A 19576-nucleotide genomic window follows, 5' to 3' on the forward strand; every position below is an offset into this window, starting at 1 on the left:
ATCACACACTACAAACACAATTATTTTGATTACTATACTTGTATTCATGTTACCTTCATCATCTTTGTAATCTTCCATTTAAATTAATAAACACAACAATGCAAGTGATCATTATCACCTCCCAAGGTTTTATGTTGGAGATCTTGTAAAGGATCAAGGGATTTCCTTGTAAGTCACTTGCTTTACTTCGATCATTATTCTATACTTAGATTACACTAACACCACATGCTCTCATACAATTTGGTCAAATTATACTTGATCGATTTTTGACGAAAATAAATACCATTACATTAGTGGTAAATCAAGACACATCGATAGAAAGTACCATTATATAAGACATAGAGTTGAAGAAGGTCATCTCATAGTGAAGAGAGTTTCATCAAAAGATAATCCTACAGATCCTCTCACAAAGGCTCTGAGTAGGATTAGGCATAGTCAGCATGCTAGGAACATTGGTTTGAGAGATGACATTAGTTTTAGTAGTTAGATGATTAGTTTGAAACTTGTAACAAAATAAATGTAATTGATTTTGGTGATCAAATAATGGAGATTATTTATGAGTTTGTTTACTGCCTCTGTAAATTATTTATTCTTGTGTTTCGTTTTAGATGTTTCAATTCCTAATTAATCTAATTATTCAAATTCCACAATCACTCATACTTTGGGAAGTAAGTAGTGAATTAAGACTGTCATGAATTGGAATGTAGATTGTTTAAAGGAGTTAGACATAGCAATTATATTTCTACAACATTCATGAGTACTTAGAAATAGAGATTTAAGTATTGGATTAACCCACACTCAAAGAATTACTTCATGGATTATATCACGAGCAATTATGAGACGATAATATCTTATATTCTTGAAACGGAGATATATGAGTTGTAATTTACAATTTGGTTGTGCATTGGTATTGCAAAAACATGTCAGTAACATGATGTTATAAAACACAATATCATGTATGATTTGGTGAGTAAAAGATACAAACATATAAGTCAAAGTTTATACGCTCCTTTTGCCCTAATGGGAAAACCGATATCTTTGGGCACCTCAGTGATTTGGTGTTGACTTATAGTGTTGGGCCCAACCAAGACTCAATTGATGTGTTCAATTTGAAGTATTATGTCGTCATCACAAATAAGAAACCGGGAAACAAAACTTAGGACAATGAAAATTAATTCTAATCCACGTCTTATGTCTATACGATATCTTGTAGAACGGATGAATATTTGATCACTTATCTTAGGGCCAATTGTTGGTCAGATCAAAGTTCGACAGTTACTATGGAAGCACACTTTGTTGTCTAATTTAGTAGTTATACTGGTAATTGCAATTATAGATTTATTTAAGTGGGAGACTGTTGGATTAAATGTCTAAGCCATTAACTGAATTAGTATGTACTTTATTTATTAGCAGAGTCCTTTTTGATTGCCCTCAAATCTAGTAATTGAATAGGACGACTTTTAGAGAGATATACTGATTTATTAATTTGTTATATGATTAATAAATAACAATAAATGAATTTATTAATATGTTATGAAAATAATATATTAATTGGAAATACTAATATTTAATTAAGAATTAATCAAAAATTAATTAGAATTAATTTTTTGATTGATTTGGATTAATTAAAAGTGCAAGGACCTAAGTTGTAGTTATTCAATAGTTGAACAAAATGGATTTTATAACCCTCTATACAAGGTGGACGATTTTGACCCATTCTAGGGTTTCTAGAATGTCCCTTAGAGATAAACAGGAAGTAGGATAATTACCTAATTTAATATAATACTATTATACTTAAATTAGGGTTATCAGGGTTTCATGGTTCAGGTATAATAGGGTCATTCACTTGCAATTTCGGCCACACTCTTTTGATAAAGAAGCCAACAAAATTCCCCTCTTCTCTTATCTCCTCAAAGTGTTCGATAATTGCTAGGGTTTGGATGTGAAACATGCACAAGATTTCTGGTGCTATCTTCCAAACGACTACAAGAACAATTGGATTGATTTGTTTACTATAATAAATCAACGGTATGTAATATTCCTTCATGAATTATGATTTCATTAGGGTTATTGTAGTTTGATAATTCATAGTATGTTGTCTTTATGTGAAAGACATAGACCCTGTAGGTTGCATGTGCCATATACAATTAATTGTTATAATTGTTTTTCCGTTTAGAGCATTGTTGTTGTAACCTACGATTTCCATCAATTGTTAGATATTTAATCAATTTAATTTTATTGTTAAATATTGTTACTTTAAAAATATTGTATATGCGAAAAAAAGAAAAAATATATTTAAGAGGCTATATAAAATATTTTACTAAAGAAAAACAGATTTATTAATTAAATAGTAAAGTTTAGAATTGATCCATATTTAATTAATATATATGACATTATGGATACTTTAAAAATAATATTTGAAAAAAATAATACAAACAAATCTGAAAAATAAAATTGCTATTAAAAGTTGGGAAAATGATTTATCAAGATAATTAACTTTTCGTTTTGTTCACATTTAGACAACAAGTTAAATGATCAAATATGTAAAAAAAAATAATTAACCAAAGGTGAACAAAATAACAAAGATAATTACCCTAAAAAGTAATTTTGGTATTTTTAAAATGTGGGAAGAGAATAAATTCGATGAAATAATAAAATGTAATTATATTATTTATTTTGGGTACCTCGAGCTAATTATTTTAGGAAAAAAGTACAATATGCATAGGAAATGGTACGTTATTGTTGAAGTAGTCATTAATTAATCTTGGCTTAAAAAAACAAAATTCAAACCAAAGCTTGGGGTACGAAATACCAATCCTGTCTGCCATTTCCAATTACCTAAATCTTAGCTGTAAACACACAACCTCCCACCTCAAGTCTGCAACTTTCACCTTCTAGAAATTACTGCAATATCATTCACACACACCCACTGCATCAACACCCTTTCATGGAGATTCTCTCTCGCTCTTTCTTCCTTTCCCATATCAATCGTCAATCCAATCTCAATTTCAAGAAATAAACGAGCCCCACCCAATAATCACTCCTGCATTTACTCTTTTAACCTATCCATGAAAATGTCCATCTTCTTCTTCGTTCTCCCCTTCATTTTCATGTTAAGATGTACAAAATCTGGCATCGAAGCCACCGACACAGCCGTCCACAACCGCCGGACGCTGCACCAACCGTTCTTCCCTCAAGATTCACCCGGTGTACCTCCGTCGTCGTCGTCATCTGATGTACCGTTTACACCTAACCCCACTACGACAAACCCATCGCCGCCGGATGGTCAGCCGTTTTTCCCATCTATTCCATCTCCCCCGCCTCCGCCGTCTGAGTCGACTACGTCTGCTTCTTTTCCGGCTAATATATCCTCACTCAACCTTCCCACTTCCCCCAAATCGAAACCGGTTTCATCAAAACTCATCGCGACTGCGGTTACACTAGTGATTGCTGCCGCCATTGTTATAGCAATCGTTGTTTATTTACGGATTAAGAAGCGAAGAGGGTATGATCAAGATTCTAGATCTTTTAGCGATGAGAAAACTCGTAGATCCGACAGTAGTACTAGAGTAGTTGTTAGTTGTAATGTTAATAATGGTGGCAGTGGTGGTAGTGATAACAGTTCTAATCGGATTCCGAAGCTCACTCGGCCGTCGCAAACTAGTGCTGAATTTCTTTATCTTGGTACGCTTGTTAATTCTCACGGTGGAATTGATTCTACTAAATCAAGCGCTCGTGATAATCCTGGTGATGGTGATTCAAATCTGCGAAAACTGGATTCGCCGGAACTCCGCCCATTGCCGCCTCTTTTAAGTGTCGGTGGTAACGGAGGACGGACTCAAAGCAATCTTAGGAATGATAATTTTGAAAATGCGGATGCTGAATCTTCTAGAGATGAAGAACTTGAAGAGTTCTATTCTCCAAGAGACTCGATCGGCACCGGATCCGGTTCTAGAGCAGCGTTCGCCGCCGTGCCGGTGGATACTTATGACTCGCGGAGAATAATTGGGTCCGGTTCTTCGTCATCATGCTCATCTTCAAGTTCGGGTTCTCCGGCAAGGTCTGTTTCTCTTAGTATTTCGCCGCCGGTTAGCTTGAGTCCAATAAGATCAAGGCCGAAATCACCGGACCTTGATGCAATTCAAACTGCTCCGCCGCCGACTCGCTTAGCTCCTCCACCACCACCACCACCGCCGCCGCCTCAGCCTCTGGTAATCCCTCCTCCAGATATCCGATTAAGCAAAGACAGCCTAGAGTCTTCTCCCAGACTATCAGATTCATCAAGTGAACAAAACTCACCTCCGCCAGCCAGAATTCCGCCACCTCCACCACCACCACCACCACCAAAGCACTGGGAAAACCCAAGTCCAAGAACTCCAACACCACCAGTTCGACCACCAGTCTTAATCACACCGGCGAGACCTATACCACTAATCCACGATCAACCACTGGTTTCACCAATTGAATTGCTGCCGGAAAATCAAGAAAATCTTGAGACCCCAAAACCAAAGTTAAAACCACTTCACTGGGATAAAGTAAGAGCAAGCTCCGATCGTGAAATGGTCTGGGATCAACTCAAGTCTAGCTCGTTTAAGTAAGATATCTAATTACTCTTCAAATTCGTTATTTTGCTTTATCTTATATGATTTATTGTTCTTAATTACAGATTAAATGAGGAAATGATCGAGTCATTATTCATCGTAAAGACACCAAACTCAAGTAATTCCAACGAAACATCCACAACAAAACGCCCAATTCTTCCCTCACCCAGTGGACAAGAAACCCGCGTTCTTGATCCGAAAAAATCCCAAAACATTGCGATTTTACTCAGGGCACTCAACGTGACAATTGAGGAAGTTTGTGATGCACTTTTAGAAGGTAATTATAATTTGCTTCAATTCTATAACAATTTCATCGTTGGGTTCTGTTTATTTAACATTTTTGGATGATTATACAGGCAATGCAGATACTCTTGGAACAGAGCTTCTTGAGAGTTTATTAAAAATGGCTCCAACGAAAGAAGAAGAACGAAAGCTGAAAGAGTACAAAGATGATACACCCATGAAGCTTGGGCCAGCTGAAAAGTTTCTGAAAGCTGTTCTTGATGTACCATTTGCTTTTAAACGAGTCGATGCTATGCTTTACATATCCAATTTTGATTCAGAGGTCGAGTACCTTAAACGCTCTTTTCAGACACTCGAGGTACATTTCCATTTCATCACTACAGCTTTATGTCATTCCACTTCTTTTTTACTTTATTCAGAAACAAAAACTAGAAATAAAGTTTCTTACTTTTTTTTTTCCACTTTTTGTCCTAATTTATGTGCCTTCGTTATGGCCAAACCGTCCAAAAGGGCGTTTGGATCATTGGATGTGTCTTTTCAAAGTGACTATTCCGATTTAAAAGAATCAGATACTTAAAGTCAGGGGTAATTTCGTAATTTTACTTTTATTTCAGGTAGCATGTGAAGAACTTAGAAACAGTCGAATGTTTTTAAAACTTCTGGAAGCGGTTCTCAAAACTGGTAACCGAATGAATGTCGGGACGAATCGCGGTGATGCACACGCGTTCAAACTCGACACGCTTCTCAAACTCGTTGATGTCAAGGGCACAGATGGAAAAACAACTCTTTTGCATTTTGTTGTTCAAGAAATAATCAAAAGCGAAGGGGCCCGCTTATCAAATACCGAAACTAACCCCGATGACACCAAATCCCGTAAGCTCGGTCTTCAAATCGTTGCGGGGATCAGTTCGGAACTTTCGAATGTCAAAAAAGCCGCATCCATGGATTCCGAGGTTCTTAATAGCGATGTCATGAAGCTTTCCAAGGGTATTTCCGACATTATCCAGGTTGTTAGGTTAAATGACACAACAACGCCCTTGGAGACGAGATTTTCGGGGTCGATGAACGGGTTTTTGAAGATGGCAGAAGAGGAGATTATTAGGATTCAAGCTCAAGAAAGTGTTGCACTTTCTTTAGTGAAAGAAATCACAGAGTATTTCCATGGGAATTCAGCTAAAGAAGAAGCTCACCCGTTTAGAATCTTTATGGTGGTGAGAGATTTCTTGAATGTTCTTGATCGTGTTTGCAAAGAAGTTGGATCCATAAATGAACGGATTGTGATAAGTTCGGCATACAAGTTTCCGATTCCGGTGAACCCGAATTTGAATTTGCCTCCGGTTTTTGGATTCCATGGAAGACGACAATGTAGTTCTTCGGATGATGAGAGTAATTCATCGTTCCAAAGGTCGTAGGTATGGATATGGGGGTATTTTCGTCTTCTGGGATGTTGTATTTGTATACGTAAAATTAGAAGATTTTGAACATTGATTCGACTATAGATATATATAAATATATATAATATGTATGTATGATATACAGAGGAGTTTGGAAGAATAAACAAATCTCTGTAAAAAAGCTGCATATCTAGTACTAAAGTTGTTCCATGGAATTAGATTCTTTGTATCTCCAATTCCTCTGTAAATTAAATGTGATTTTTTGATATCTCAGCCAAAGTTTACATTTTGGATATAATAATATCATATGCTTTTTTGTATTTATATTTATTGTTGCATAATTTGTCTATAACGGCTTTGTTCCTGTAAATTTTAATGCCTGCTTTAACTTTTAGCCTATTTGACAATGATGGTTTGTTTGCAATGTATTCGTTGAAAAGTTCGAAAGTGCCAAACATAATTGATGGTGCTTTTTGCATGAAAAGTTGACTTATTTCAGTCAGGGGTGTGGAATACTTGGTTTGATGCTGCTCAAAACCACCGACAGTAATTTCTTGTATATCCTTGTTTTACGCTTATGAATAAAAAAACATCTCTTTGCAACATCTTTTGTTAGATCATGTTTTGTTGTAACGTAGTATCATATCATTTTGTTGAAATCAAGTATTTCTATCGGATTATTAAAGTTATCACTAAAATAACAGCCACGCATATATATATATATATATATATATATATATATATATATATATATATATATATATATATATATATATATATATTTCCGATGAGACTTGAATGAGATATTGCAATTTACCAACCATACCTTTAGAAAGGTGTGTGAGTTGGTCGTAAAAAATATTGTTTACTTTAATACCTTATTGTTTTATGAATTATAGCGGATGGATTGTTTTTTTGTGTAGAGATATAAATCTTTTACATATAAAGAAATGAATCAAATACATGTTTTTTTGATGAACTAAATATAAAAATAAGATGATTCATAAAAATCTTCCGAAAAAACGGTTCAAAGATTATTTTTTTTAATATTATTCATTAAAATTGTCTGAAGAGAGAATGATCACTTGAGTCATTAAAAAAATGAATTATCAAGGTATTTTTTCGGCCAACTTTTTCTAACTCATATCATTTTTATATCATGTAATGATTAGTTTATTTGTTTCGCAAAAACATGCAAATAGTTCATTTCTTACGTGTTATACAAAAGTTATATATATATATATATATATATATATATATATATATATATATATATATATATATATATATATATATATATATATATATATATATATATATATATATATATATATATATATATATATAACAAATGCACATGTAGGGGACAACAAAGTTGAGGAAAACGACCACATGATACATGGAAGAGAAATATAAAATGATGATGGGGCATTAACCCTTCACCGCATGTGGCTCATAATTCATCATTGTCTAATTATGATATTTTTACAATATTTTGGTTGACTACTTGATGTATTCTATTGTTGTAATTCAATACTTTGTTTTAAAAGTAATATAATCTACATCATTAAGAGTTGCAAATCAACAAATACAATAAAATAATATTAAAATTATACCAAAAAGAAACAATGGTAATCTTTGAGGAAGATAGTATTTTTATTTATCAATTTAAAAACATAGTATTTTTTACTTTTGTAGGCTTTATGTACTTCGACTATCATAATTGACCGATGAGTCATGTCCTGAATGACCTCTCATCGATGATGTAATTGGCTAGACTTAGATCTTTTTGAGTCGGTTTCTAACACGAAATATACATTTTTTTCATGTTCTAATGTGATATAATCATATTTTAGCATGTACCACTTCTAGCTACAAGCTGCTTAATCTTAAACTCGAACACGATATCTCTACCGATTGCTTTGATTATCTTCTCCTTCAATCTAAAGTCGGACGCCACGTCGAACTTACTTCATTGATTAGTCAGACTCGATTCCCTATGAATAAATCATTACTGAAACAAAGGTAATGATGAAAATGAACAAAATAGCTCAACTACTAGTGCCTTAGTAACTTTGTGACTTTCCCCGATCCAAGTGCGAGTCATGTACTTCCGGTAGTATAGGACTCTACTACCTTTCACACCTACCCATACTCGTCCCAAGAATTGCCTCGCAGTCCACTAAGTTAAAATCACCTAGCAACCTTACACATACTAATGTGTTCAAACAATAATAAAATTTTCCCTAGACTTCACTAGGACTTCTTCCATGTGTATCTTCAACAACAATTCTTGTAACAGCCCAATTTTCAAAAAAAAAAATCATTTTTAAATAATCACAACGTTTCCAATAAACCATAAAATCTCAAGAACAATTGTTTTCAAATTCATAACATCAACAATTTTATTTCAAATATCAGAGTGTCCCATAAAAACGCCTGAGAGAGTGCATGTTGTGCCATCAAGCATTGCCCTTGCCCTTAGGCTCAGAAGTACCTAAAACAAACCAATAAACTATAAGATAATGCTTAGTGAGTTCCCTAGAGCATACCCCACACAATCCACATAATCATATAATCCATATTAGCTATAAAAGATACATAAACCATATAAGCCATGCATACAAACATATAAGGATGTTGTGGGCTCTCTCAGGGTCTTACTCCATGAGGCCATGAACTCCCCACATGGTCTTACACCTAAGCGTCATGGGCTCCCCCATGGTTTTTAATAGGAAAGCCAGGGCTCCCCACATGGTATTACATCTAGGTGTCATGGGCTCCCTCATGGTCTTTAATAGGAAAGTCATGGGCTCCCCACATGGTCTTCCATCCAGGTGTCATGGGCTCTCCCATGGTCTTCCATACAAGTATACCACATATACAACTAACATGTTATGGAAAAAATGAAAATAGGGTTATTGGAAATCTGGATTACAAACAGGAATCGTATAAACACTTTCCTTGTTTGATATTTCGACCCTATATGCCTTGGGTATCATGAAATCCAAACTTAGGATAATTCCTGATGCAGCAATTCTGATTATAGGCACAAAATCAGAATCAATATAAGAAGATGAAGCAAGAAGCATTTCCCGGTTTTCTGTGTTTCAATGAAGTCGTTTTCCCGGAATTTATCCACTCAACGGATAACGAGATCAGTTGACATCTTTCAAGAATAACATATTAGTCCTTGAGTTTGCATCTTTCAAAATTGACAGATTAGTCCTTCTACTGTTCTTAGTAAATACAAGTGTGCACTCCTGCACCTCCTAACTTATATTATAACTAAAACATTGTTCTTGAAACACTAGTTAAATCCATTACACTAAAATATATTTGGTGATAAAATCACCAACATAACATTCCTCCTAGCACATAACCAAGTAACATGCCATATAACACTATATTAATTAGTGTACCACATATCATAAAATGGGTCGGCCTTGGTGCCTTCGACCCATTGGTATGGTGAGGAGACTCACCTCTATCTGTTGAATCAAAAAGCTACTCTGCTAACAGTCCGTGAACACCCGTGTTGAACAATAATACTATTACCCTAGGTTAGGGCTGAACATAATCCAATTGAAGAACCCAAACCCCAAGTCCTTTCACAATGGCCCAAAAAGTATTCCTTTGCTAATGAGCCCAAAGTCCATGTCCAAAATCATTAATGGGCCTCATGGCCCACTAAAGCCCAACCATAGTAACCATGGCCCAAAACAGATAAGCTGGCCCACTAACTCAAAATGTAACACCCAAAAATTCAATCCAAATTTAAACTTTTCCAAAACACTTAAACCATTTAATATTACATAGTTTGTTTTAAAGTTACTAATTATCAGAGTATCCCAGTATCAAATCATAAAAATCATAACAGTAGGAGGAGCGGTACGATCAGGCCTTTGCCTTCCCACGATCACCAGAGGTACTTGAAACAACAACTGAAACTATAAGCCCAAAAGCTTAGTGAGCTACCCCAAAATACCAACCTCATAACCACATCATATAGTCATATAAGCAAACAACATGCATAATGAGCCTTCAGCCTGACTGGACCATCTCGCAGGCCTTCAGTCTATCTGGACCGCTCTCCGAGCCTTCGACACGTCTGGACCGCCTCGCATGGTCTACAGCCTATCCAGACCGCCCTGGGTATATTGGCCTTCAGCATAAAGCAGGACCGCCTCAACCCAGCCCCCAATCAAAAAAACATGTGCACATACATATCATATGCTATCATAATAACATTCAAACCGATCTAGCAGATCAAATAGCATATCAACATCCTATAACCAGGACACCGACCTATCCAGGTACTAACATAGCATAATCCTATAACCAGGATACCGACCAACCAGGTCACTAAGCATATGCATGACATCATCCTAACTAACAGGATGCAAAACAGTAAACATATCATGTATTAATCCGGATACAATCCATAAAGGGCCGACCTTGGTGCCTTAGACCCTGTTGATATAGTGAGGATAACTCACCTCATAATGTCGCATTGAAAATGATAGGCCCAAACTCTCGAATCACCAACACGAACTCCACCACCTATAGTTATCATAAAACCCTTTTTCCATAAATCTCCAAATTACCAAAATACCCCCAGAGGCCAATTGGTCAACACTGGGTCAAGGTCAAGGTCAATTGTCCATGTTGACCCAACTCGTCGCTCGTCGAGTGCAGTTCACCGACTCGTCAAGTTCTTCCTGAACTCGAGAAGTCTTGAAATCCTAGGTTTACTCGTTGAGTTCATATGTGTCCAAAGGTTGAGAGAACCCTAGCCTACTCGCCGAGTCCAAGGCAATCTTCAACGGACTCGCCGAGTTGTTCATCAACTCGTCGAGTTCATGCCCATCTTCATATGACTCGTCGAGTTGACCTTGCGACTCGTCAAGTCCCTTCAATCCTTCATCCAAACAAATGCTTTTTAAGCCATGCTAAGTCTCCATATTGTAGATCCAGCTTCCCAAGGCATGTTTATCATGTAAAGTTGCAAACTTTACGTGCATGCAAGGCTCTAAGGGCTCTAAATGAAAAATATAAGATTATAATGGAGTTTTACACCTTAGAAGAGTCTCATCCATGCAAGAGCTGGAAGCTTTATGGACTTAGAAACCCAAGAGAGTTCAGTTCTAAAGTTACAACTTCAGATCTTAGCTCATTCACAAGAGAAGCTTCCAAACATACTAGGAAAGCCCTAAAATTGGCCCAAAAGGGATCTAGGAATGAAATGAGGTCAGGATAGCGATTTGATACCTTCCAAAAGATGCCAAATAAGATAGATTTTGGATCCCACAAGCTCCTTGCTTCTGGATACTTGACCTCCAAGCTCTTTTCTCCAAGAAAATCCTCTTCCAAACTCAAAATAGACAAATGGAACACACACACTCGATTAGGGTTTGAGAGGGACAAGAAGCAGTAAAGGGGAGGCTGGGGGAGGCCAATGATCCTTAAAATAGGGTGCAAAACCCTGGGATTTAGGGTTTCATCTGCTAGCTCCTACTCGTCGAGTCCCTTCTTGGACTCGGCGAGTAGGTCACTAAAACACGTGGACCATCTCGCTGCTACTCGACGAGTAGGGCAACCAACTCGTCGAGTAGCCCTTGGAATCAAGAAAATTTTATATTAAATCAATACCTAAGAATCGGGGCGTTACACAAAACGTGACCATGCCCAATGATTGATTAAGGCCCAAAGGGCATACAAGCCCAAAACAAGTCCAAGCCCATCTGAGGTGCGTACGCCTTGCGTACCACCCTTGTACGCGCATCGTACTGAGTCCCTAAGCTATACGCCATGCGTACGCTAATCTATGCCCAACGTACAAACATATTAAGCACATCTTCTATTAAGTGTTTAGTACTCGATGTTCTAACGTCCAATCTTTAGATCTGAGTCCATTAAGACGACCTAAGGCATAAAGTTGTCAACTTTACGCCTTTGCATGTTCCATATGTCCCCAACAACCCATTAAGACCTTTCCAAGAGTCTTAATCCATGCATGAGGTCAAAACACCCATCAAGACACCATTTTTATGGCATGAATGAGTCAAAGGACCTTAGATCTACTCTTCCTAAGCTCTAGAGTTGCTCCAACTCTTTAGAGATGATCCATGAACACAAAAAGGGACAATATAGAAACCCTAACTAGATCTAAAGAATAAGATAGCAAGATCAAGACTTTATACCTCCAGAAGCTCTTCAAGGTGAACTAGATGCAGATTCTTGAAGCCCAATGCCACTCCAAGCTTGCTTACCAATTCCTTCTTGTTGAATGAACTCTAAAATGGCCACAAATATGCTCCTTAAGCTCAAAAACACTCTCACAAGAGATCCCTGGTGTAAAAGGGTGAAATGAGACTATGGAAGCTGATTAGGGTTTGGTCCAAGAGACTTAAGGGTGTTTAAATAGGTGTCAAGTCCGAGAATTAGGGTTTTAGCCCTCTGTCGCATACGCCCCGCGTACCTATATGTTCGCCCTGCGTACACGGCCACCCTCCGTGTTCATGCATCCTTAGTACGCTAAGCGTACTCCTGGAGTACGCCCCGCATACTAATGGACCTTTTATGCCATCTTTTCCTTTTCAAGGGTCTAAAGAATAATACCTGATTTGGAGTGTTACAACTCTCCCCCACTTGGACTAGACTTCGTCCTCGAAGTCCGTAGACGCAAATAGATCGGGGTAACGCTCTCGCATCTCATCCCTCGGCTGATGGGTTTTGAGCAAATCATCAATCCTATGGTGCATATACAAAACCCTAAAACTTTGGATCTAGGTTTATCTAATTGTACATGCAAATTATCCAAAGCTCATAAACCCTATATCTAGCATACTATAATTGAAATCATATATGAAAATAGGGTTTAGATCTTACCTTGATTGTTATGTAGCAATAACAATCACAAACCTTCTTGATCTTGACTCTTGAAAGCTTAGTGCCTCAAATGTTGCACCTCTAATGGAGTCACAAACACCATGAGCAACAAAATTGTAACGACCCAAAAATCACGACTAAAAATTTCTTTAAAACATTACTAAAATCATATTTATAAAAATTGTATCATAAGTCATAACATAATTTTTCGAGTATAAATTCAAAACATAATCTCATTATCAGAGTCAAACATTCCCAGGCTAACTGACTATGGTGTGTGCACTGCAATCTTCCCGAGCTCCTCTTTTGAAAACTGAGTACCTGAAACCAAAACTGAAAATCGTAAGCACGAAGCTTAGTGAGCTCCCCCAATCTACCTCATACCGTACAATAACATATAAAGCACATACTGGGCCTTGCCCACTGCATCGGACCGAGGTCCGGACTAACTGGGGCCTTGCCCCCTGCATCGGACCAAAGTCCGGACTAACTGGGGCCTTTGCCCCCTGCATCGGACCGAAGTACGGAACTAACTGAACATCACATAACATAAACATATCAACTAGCATGAACACACATATACTGCATACTGCATCGGGCCGTAGCCCGGAACACATAACACATAAATCCTGTCTGAGCCACGAAGGCATCAAACATACTAACTACTGCATCGGATCAAAATCCGAAAACTACTGCTAGCTAAACGGGCCGGCATTGTGGCCTTAGACCCGTTCCTAGTGGAAGGAAACTCACCTGAACTGCTGAGCTCCGCCGAGAATCCTCTGGCTGTTAATCGACAATCCCCTGAGCCGCTGCTCCTCCAGCTCTCCGAGCTACCAATATCAATATGACACTTAGTCTAACAGTCCTGTAAAAGTCAACTAAATCAACTCTGGTCAAAGCCAAAATCCTGGTCAAAGTCAACCTTCCAGGTCAACCCTACTCGCCGAGTCCACCTACTGACTCGCCGATTTCATATGCTCAGGGTCCTTCTATTCGCGACTCGACTCGTCGAGTCAGTCCATGACTCGCCGAGTCCAACGATTTCCGAGTCCTATCTTGTCCAACTCGCTGAGTCTCCACCCGACTCACTGATTCGAGTCTCAACTCGAAGGGTTTGGGGTTTCGCGTCCTGAATCGCCGAGTCCACGAATAGACTCGCCGAGCCCAAGGCAATCTTCAACCAACTTGTCGAGTTGTTCTTCCAACTCGCCGAGTTCATGCCCAACTTCATCCGACTCGACGAGTTGTTCATCCCACTCGTCGAGTTCCTCCTCATCCTCATGCTACTCGCCGAGTCCACTCGAAGAACTCGCCGAGTCCATTCAGATCTACATACATGCAGAGGACTGTTGAGTCATGCATGGACTCCAAACTGTAGATCCACTCTTCTAAAGTCTATTCCTTACGTAAAGTGGCAAACTTTACGTGTAGCTAAGGAGATCTAGGCTCAAAACACTATAAACTAGGGTTTAAGACAAAGGGGCTTAACAATCAACCCAAGGACTGATGCTTTATGATTCTCTAGGCCAAGATACACTTAGATCTGAAGTAGCAACTTCAGATCTGGGCTTCTAACTCGAAATGGTTCTTAAGCTTGCCCTAAAAGCCCCAAATCCCATGATAAAGGTTGATCTATATGCAAAAGAGGGAAGGTAGCAACTCATTACCTTCAAATGTTCTGAAAGACCTCACACACTCTGGATCTACTGCCAATCCTTGAATCCCCAATGGGTGCCTTCTTCCTTCTTCCTTTAAATCACCCAAAATGGCAAGAAAGCTTGAATGAGCAACAATGGAGGCTTAGGGTTTCTGGTTCTGGACTATATGGGCCGCAAATGAGCCCTAGGGAAGAGAATAAGATGCTTAAATAGGGTACCAAGTCGAAATTAGGGTTTCCCAACCCAGACCAGACTCCCCGAGTCCACTTGCCGACTCGCCGAGTCGGTCACTTACTTTACACCCGGATCCCGCTCCGACTCGCCGAGTTCCTCCTTGGACTCGACGAGTCAAACCTCTGTAACTTAGGGTTTTTCCTTTCCTTTCTTGACCTTTCTGATTTCGGGTGTTACAACTCTCCCCCACTTAAACTAAACTTCGTCCTCGAAGTTCTCTATGATCAACTGACCTGCAATCCGCCTCAACACCCTGCCTGGTGACTTTAACCCTTTTGTCAATCACTCCAGCCACTCACAGTGCTGGTCACTACTTTTGGTACATACTGAATTCTTCTCTTTTCCATAATTTCCTTAACGTTACTTCCTCCGACTGAAAATTCTGTTACCCCTCATCCGCCTACCGGATGCGCTGAGACCACCCTGGTCCAACTAATCTGCCGATATTTGAGTTACCGGACTCCCACCGGTCCCTACACCCCATCGCAACCTACTAGTTGCTTCCAGCGACTTCTGAAGATACTTCGATTATATATAACTATTCTATCCACTCTGCCGCTCATACTGAAACGATGCTGCTGGAACCAGCTTGCTTATCTCCCATCTGATTACTCAACTCCTACTAACTCGAGCCTTCCATCCTGAAAGAAAAGCTACCTGCCTAGCTATCCTTACAGATCACTTATACTTGGCAGAAGGCTCAACTGATCCTGCTGAGAGGGACTTGCCATTTCCAAATCAACCAACTATATCGTCAGCACTTGCATTCCAACACACATACTAATACTGACCATCACACTGCAACTATCCGAAACACTGAACTGCCTGCAACACTGAACTGCCTAAACCACTGAACTGCCTGAAACACTGAACTACCTGAAACACTGAACTGCCTGAAACACTGAACTGACTGAAACACTGAACTGCCATATGGCTGCTTCCCAAATATCTCGAGACGTTCCTGGTCTCCAATCATTCGTCGGTTATTTGCAACACCGAGCTCCAACTTAATTGTGGAGTCCAAGGACTCCTTACTTAGTCACCCCCACGACTTCTGAACGAAATCATTCTCTGGAACTAGTTTCCACTAGTTTTCCTGTCACTGTGGCTCTATCAACCTCCCGATCCACCGATCAGGTCCAAATGTCACATCCTGACATCATCAATTCCACAACTAACAACATGATGGCTCCCAGACTAACGGTAGCCCCTAATATACCCGAACCCCAACGGTCCACTGCTTCTCTGATCTCATAACTGTGGTGACGATCCGACTGTCGAATCGCCGACTTAACCATAACTGAACCATTTGGAAAATCCGAAATCTAACCCGTGGATTCCCATATCTTCACTGTTGCACCCGAACTGGTGGGTACTACTATTTCCCCCGCGTCCAATAACGCGCTCATGTTATCTACTAACTGGACGAGTGCTACGGCTACTTCCACAGACTTACAACACTATACTACTATCTGACTGCTAGTGAATGCTACGGCTACCCCCCGCAGACTTACAACACTACTACTCCTATCTGACTGCTAGTGAATGCTACGGCTACCCCCGTAGACTTACAACACTACTACTACTATCTGACTGCTAGTGAATGCTATGGCTACCCCCGCAGACTTACAACACTACTACTACTATCTGACTGCTAGTGAATGCTACGGCTACCCCTGCAGACTTACAACACTACTACTACTATCTGCCTGCTAGTGAATGCTACGGCTACCCCCGCAGACTTACAACACTACTACTACTATCTGACTGCTAGTGAATGCTACGGCTACCCCCGCAGACTTACAACACTACTACTACTATCTGAGGACATCCTGACTATCCCTAGTCCTGCTAGTGATTCCTCATCCTGATTTCTCAAAACCAGCCCTCATTCTTTGAATACTGCATCAACCTCGACATCTTATATCCTTTATATACTTAACGCTTCGTCGAGGAATTCTTCGGCTTGGTTCCCAAACCAACCGTCTACTAATCCAGATACAAGAAGCTATTGTTGGGAAGTTTCCAAACTCCCAACTCCTGAATCTACACAATTCTGCATGCTGACTCTGTCACTGGCTACTAATACGAAAGCATCTCTTGCTAACCGTTCTCAGGATCCTCATTCCGACTCACTTGAGCCCTACAGGTGGTCCTCCAATCCTGGATTCCCAAACAGCTTCTAACCATCTCGATTACATGAACTAACTGCTGGGAAGGTCCTCAAACACCCAATTCTGAACTCCTCAATCCATCAATCACTGTGCTACTATCTTTTCTTCTCAGAGGCCACGCACTCATTCTAGGTCTACGTGGCTCTTATCCTTGTATACTCAGAGGGTTCTCCCCCACTTGGATTCGGCTAACTCTTTACTGCTCACTGGTCGAAATGATTCCCAACCTTCCTTCCATTAAAAGGGCGATATGTTGTCCGCCAACGTTTACCTCCGTCGGTGCTCCAACTAACTCTTACCAGATCCGCACCCTTCTTACTATCTAACTGATCACCCTTCGATCCTTAACTGTATTTGCTTTAGGGACTACATCCCGAGAACCTACGTTTGGGGTGCACATCCCCAACCCACTTCCTTACTGACCGCTAGCTACTCCACTAAAAACTCTGGATTATCACTACTGAGAATATAACTGATCATTACCCGACTAACGCCTTCCGCAAGTAGTAAGACACTACTGCATCTTACACATACATGCTACAGTTACTGTATCCGAAGTAACCTGATCTAGAGGGGACGACCTCCAATTCACCATTCAATTCCATGGTATGCAGATGGCATAAAACTTAACCATAGGCAGGTAATATAATACCCCAACACATATGCTTATTGACATCAATGCAGTAACATAACAATAATATCATGAATAATAATTGACAGGAAGGTAAAAGATACATACCTCCATCACTTGGCGCTGCTCGAAACCTTGCTGAAATCAACCGGAAAACTCGGCTCCGAGCCGTGGGCGCCCTTGCTCGGCCTCGGCAACCACTGGCGGTACTTGAAGTCCCAAGGGCAGGAGCTGGCACCTGCCCTGCTGTATACAAACTCGGACAGTGGGCCTTCTTGTGGCCCCTCTGACTGCAGTGGAAACATATCGGATCAAGTCCATGGGCGATGGTAACAATACAATCCCTGCTAAAATGGCCAATCTGGCCGCACTTGAAACATCCGACATCGCCACCACTTCTACGCCTGCACGCACCCAGGTGCGTCCTACCGCACTTCCAGCATCGACTGCGGCTCTGATAGTCCCTTGTCCTCAAATCTGACCCCTTGGGCCTCTTACCCGAACCTGTGGCTACCTGAGTATCATCCGTTTTCCTCTTCCTTTCCAATTCCCTGCCCGTCTCTCGCTCCTGCCTTACCTTGTCGACACCGCCCGTCGACTGAACAACAACTGTCTGATCCTGGAGCTTCGCAATCAACCTATCAGTGATCCTCACAACCATGTCGGGCAGATCCCCGCTAATGGCTCGCGTAACCTCCTCAACTATCCAATCATGAAAAGGTCTCTCTTGGAGACAAGGTGCCCCACTCACTCCTGTCCCCTGATGGAAACAACTAGAAATGGGATCTCCTTTCCCGATGGATCCCTGAACTCCATAAGAATCGGGGTCTAGACGAGCCCCAATCTGTCCTGAAACTATCCCGGCCTTAAAGGCCTCAAGATGACTGTCCATGAGCTCCACAATGGCCTCTCTAACCGATCCGAAAATCACTGGAGTCTGATCAATGATGTTGCGCATGATCTCTGCGGAAATGAAATCCCTCATCTGATCATCAAGCTGCCCAGCTCTAGAGCCTGAGATAGATCCCTCCCCGGCACCCGAACTGCCAACTGATATCTCGCGCAACGTCACCATGCTGAAAATATAACACTTCCTTATCAATATACACACCGCTGGTGAGGGATTTCTTATACACTCTAAAAGTTCCCTGGTCTTGTCTCGGCCCCTCTTGATTCGAGTACGGATCCTCTGCTTTCAGTAGTACGGGACATACTACCTTCCACATCTATCCGTACTTTCCTCAAGAACTGCTTTGACTCCACCAAGTCACTTCTACTACTACTGATCTCTGCTACTCTCATCCTAGGCTTGCCCTAGGGAACTTCTGACTCCACCTAAACCAGTCCTCAACTGCTGAAGGCCTCCTTGTAATGCCAATTAGCCACCACCTGAATACCATCACATGCAATGAGGCTCGGATAATCCTTCGAGTAAAAGTCTCGTCCCTACAACGGTTAGACTCAAACGAGAGCTGCGCAGTAGGGCCAAATCCAACACTCTGAGATTATTCAACCCTGATCACATGTGATGTGACGTATTCACCTAATGGCTAACTCCCATCACTCAGAGTCCCACAAAGCACAAAGCAAGCAACATTCAGATAAAGGAAACATACTCAGGCAAAACTATTCTCATAACAAGAAACTGTACTAGCATACAATGCTAAGCTCATACTATCAGGCATAACCTACACAGGCTATCCTACTACTGTCTACTCAATACTAGATTGAAATTCTTATCAAGTTG

General features: G+C 40.2%; 1 protein-coding gene across 1 annotated transcript; it reads left to right on the forward strand.

Annotated features, from left to right (window-relative positions):
- The first annotated feature begins 2808 nt into the window (after positions 1-2808).
- Positions 2809-6562, forward strand: LOC111891587 (formin-like protein 1). The gene is made up of 4 exons (XM_023887643.3): positions 2809-4594; positions 4667-4878; positions 4958-5202; positions 5459-6562. Exons 1-4 carry the CDS (start codon positions 3069-3071, stop codon positions 6254-6256), a joined length of 2781 nt encoding a protein of 926 aa, XP_023743411.1. The 5' UTR covers positions 2809-3068; the 3' UTR covers positions 6257-6562.
- Positions 6563-19576: the final 13014 nt, after the last annotated feature.

This window comes from Lactuca sativa, chromosome 5 (genome assembly GCF_002870075.4).
Source record: "Lactuca sativa cultivar Salinas chromosome 5, Lsat_Salinas_v11, whole genome shotgun sequence".
Classification (NCBI taxonomy): Eukaryota; Viridiplantae; Streptophyta; class Magnoliopsida; order Asterales; family Asteraceae; genus Lactuca; species Lactuca sativa.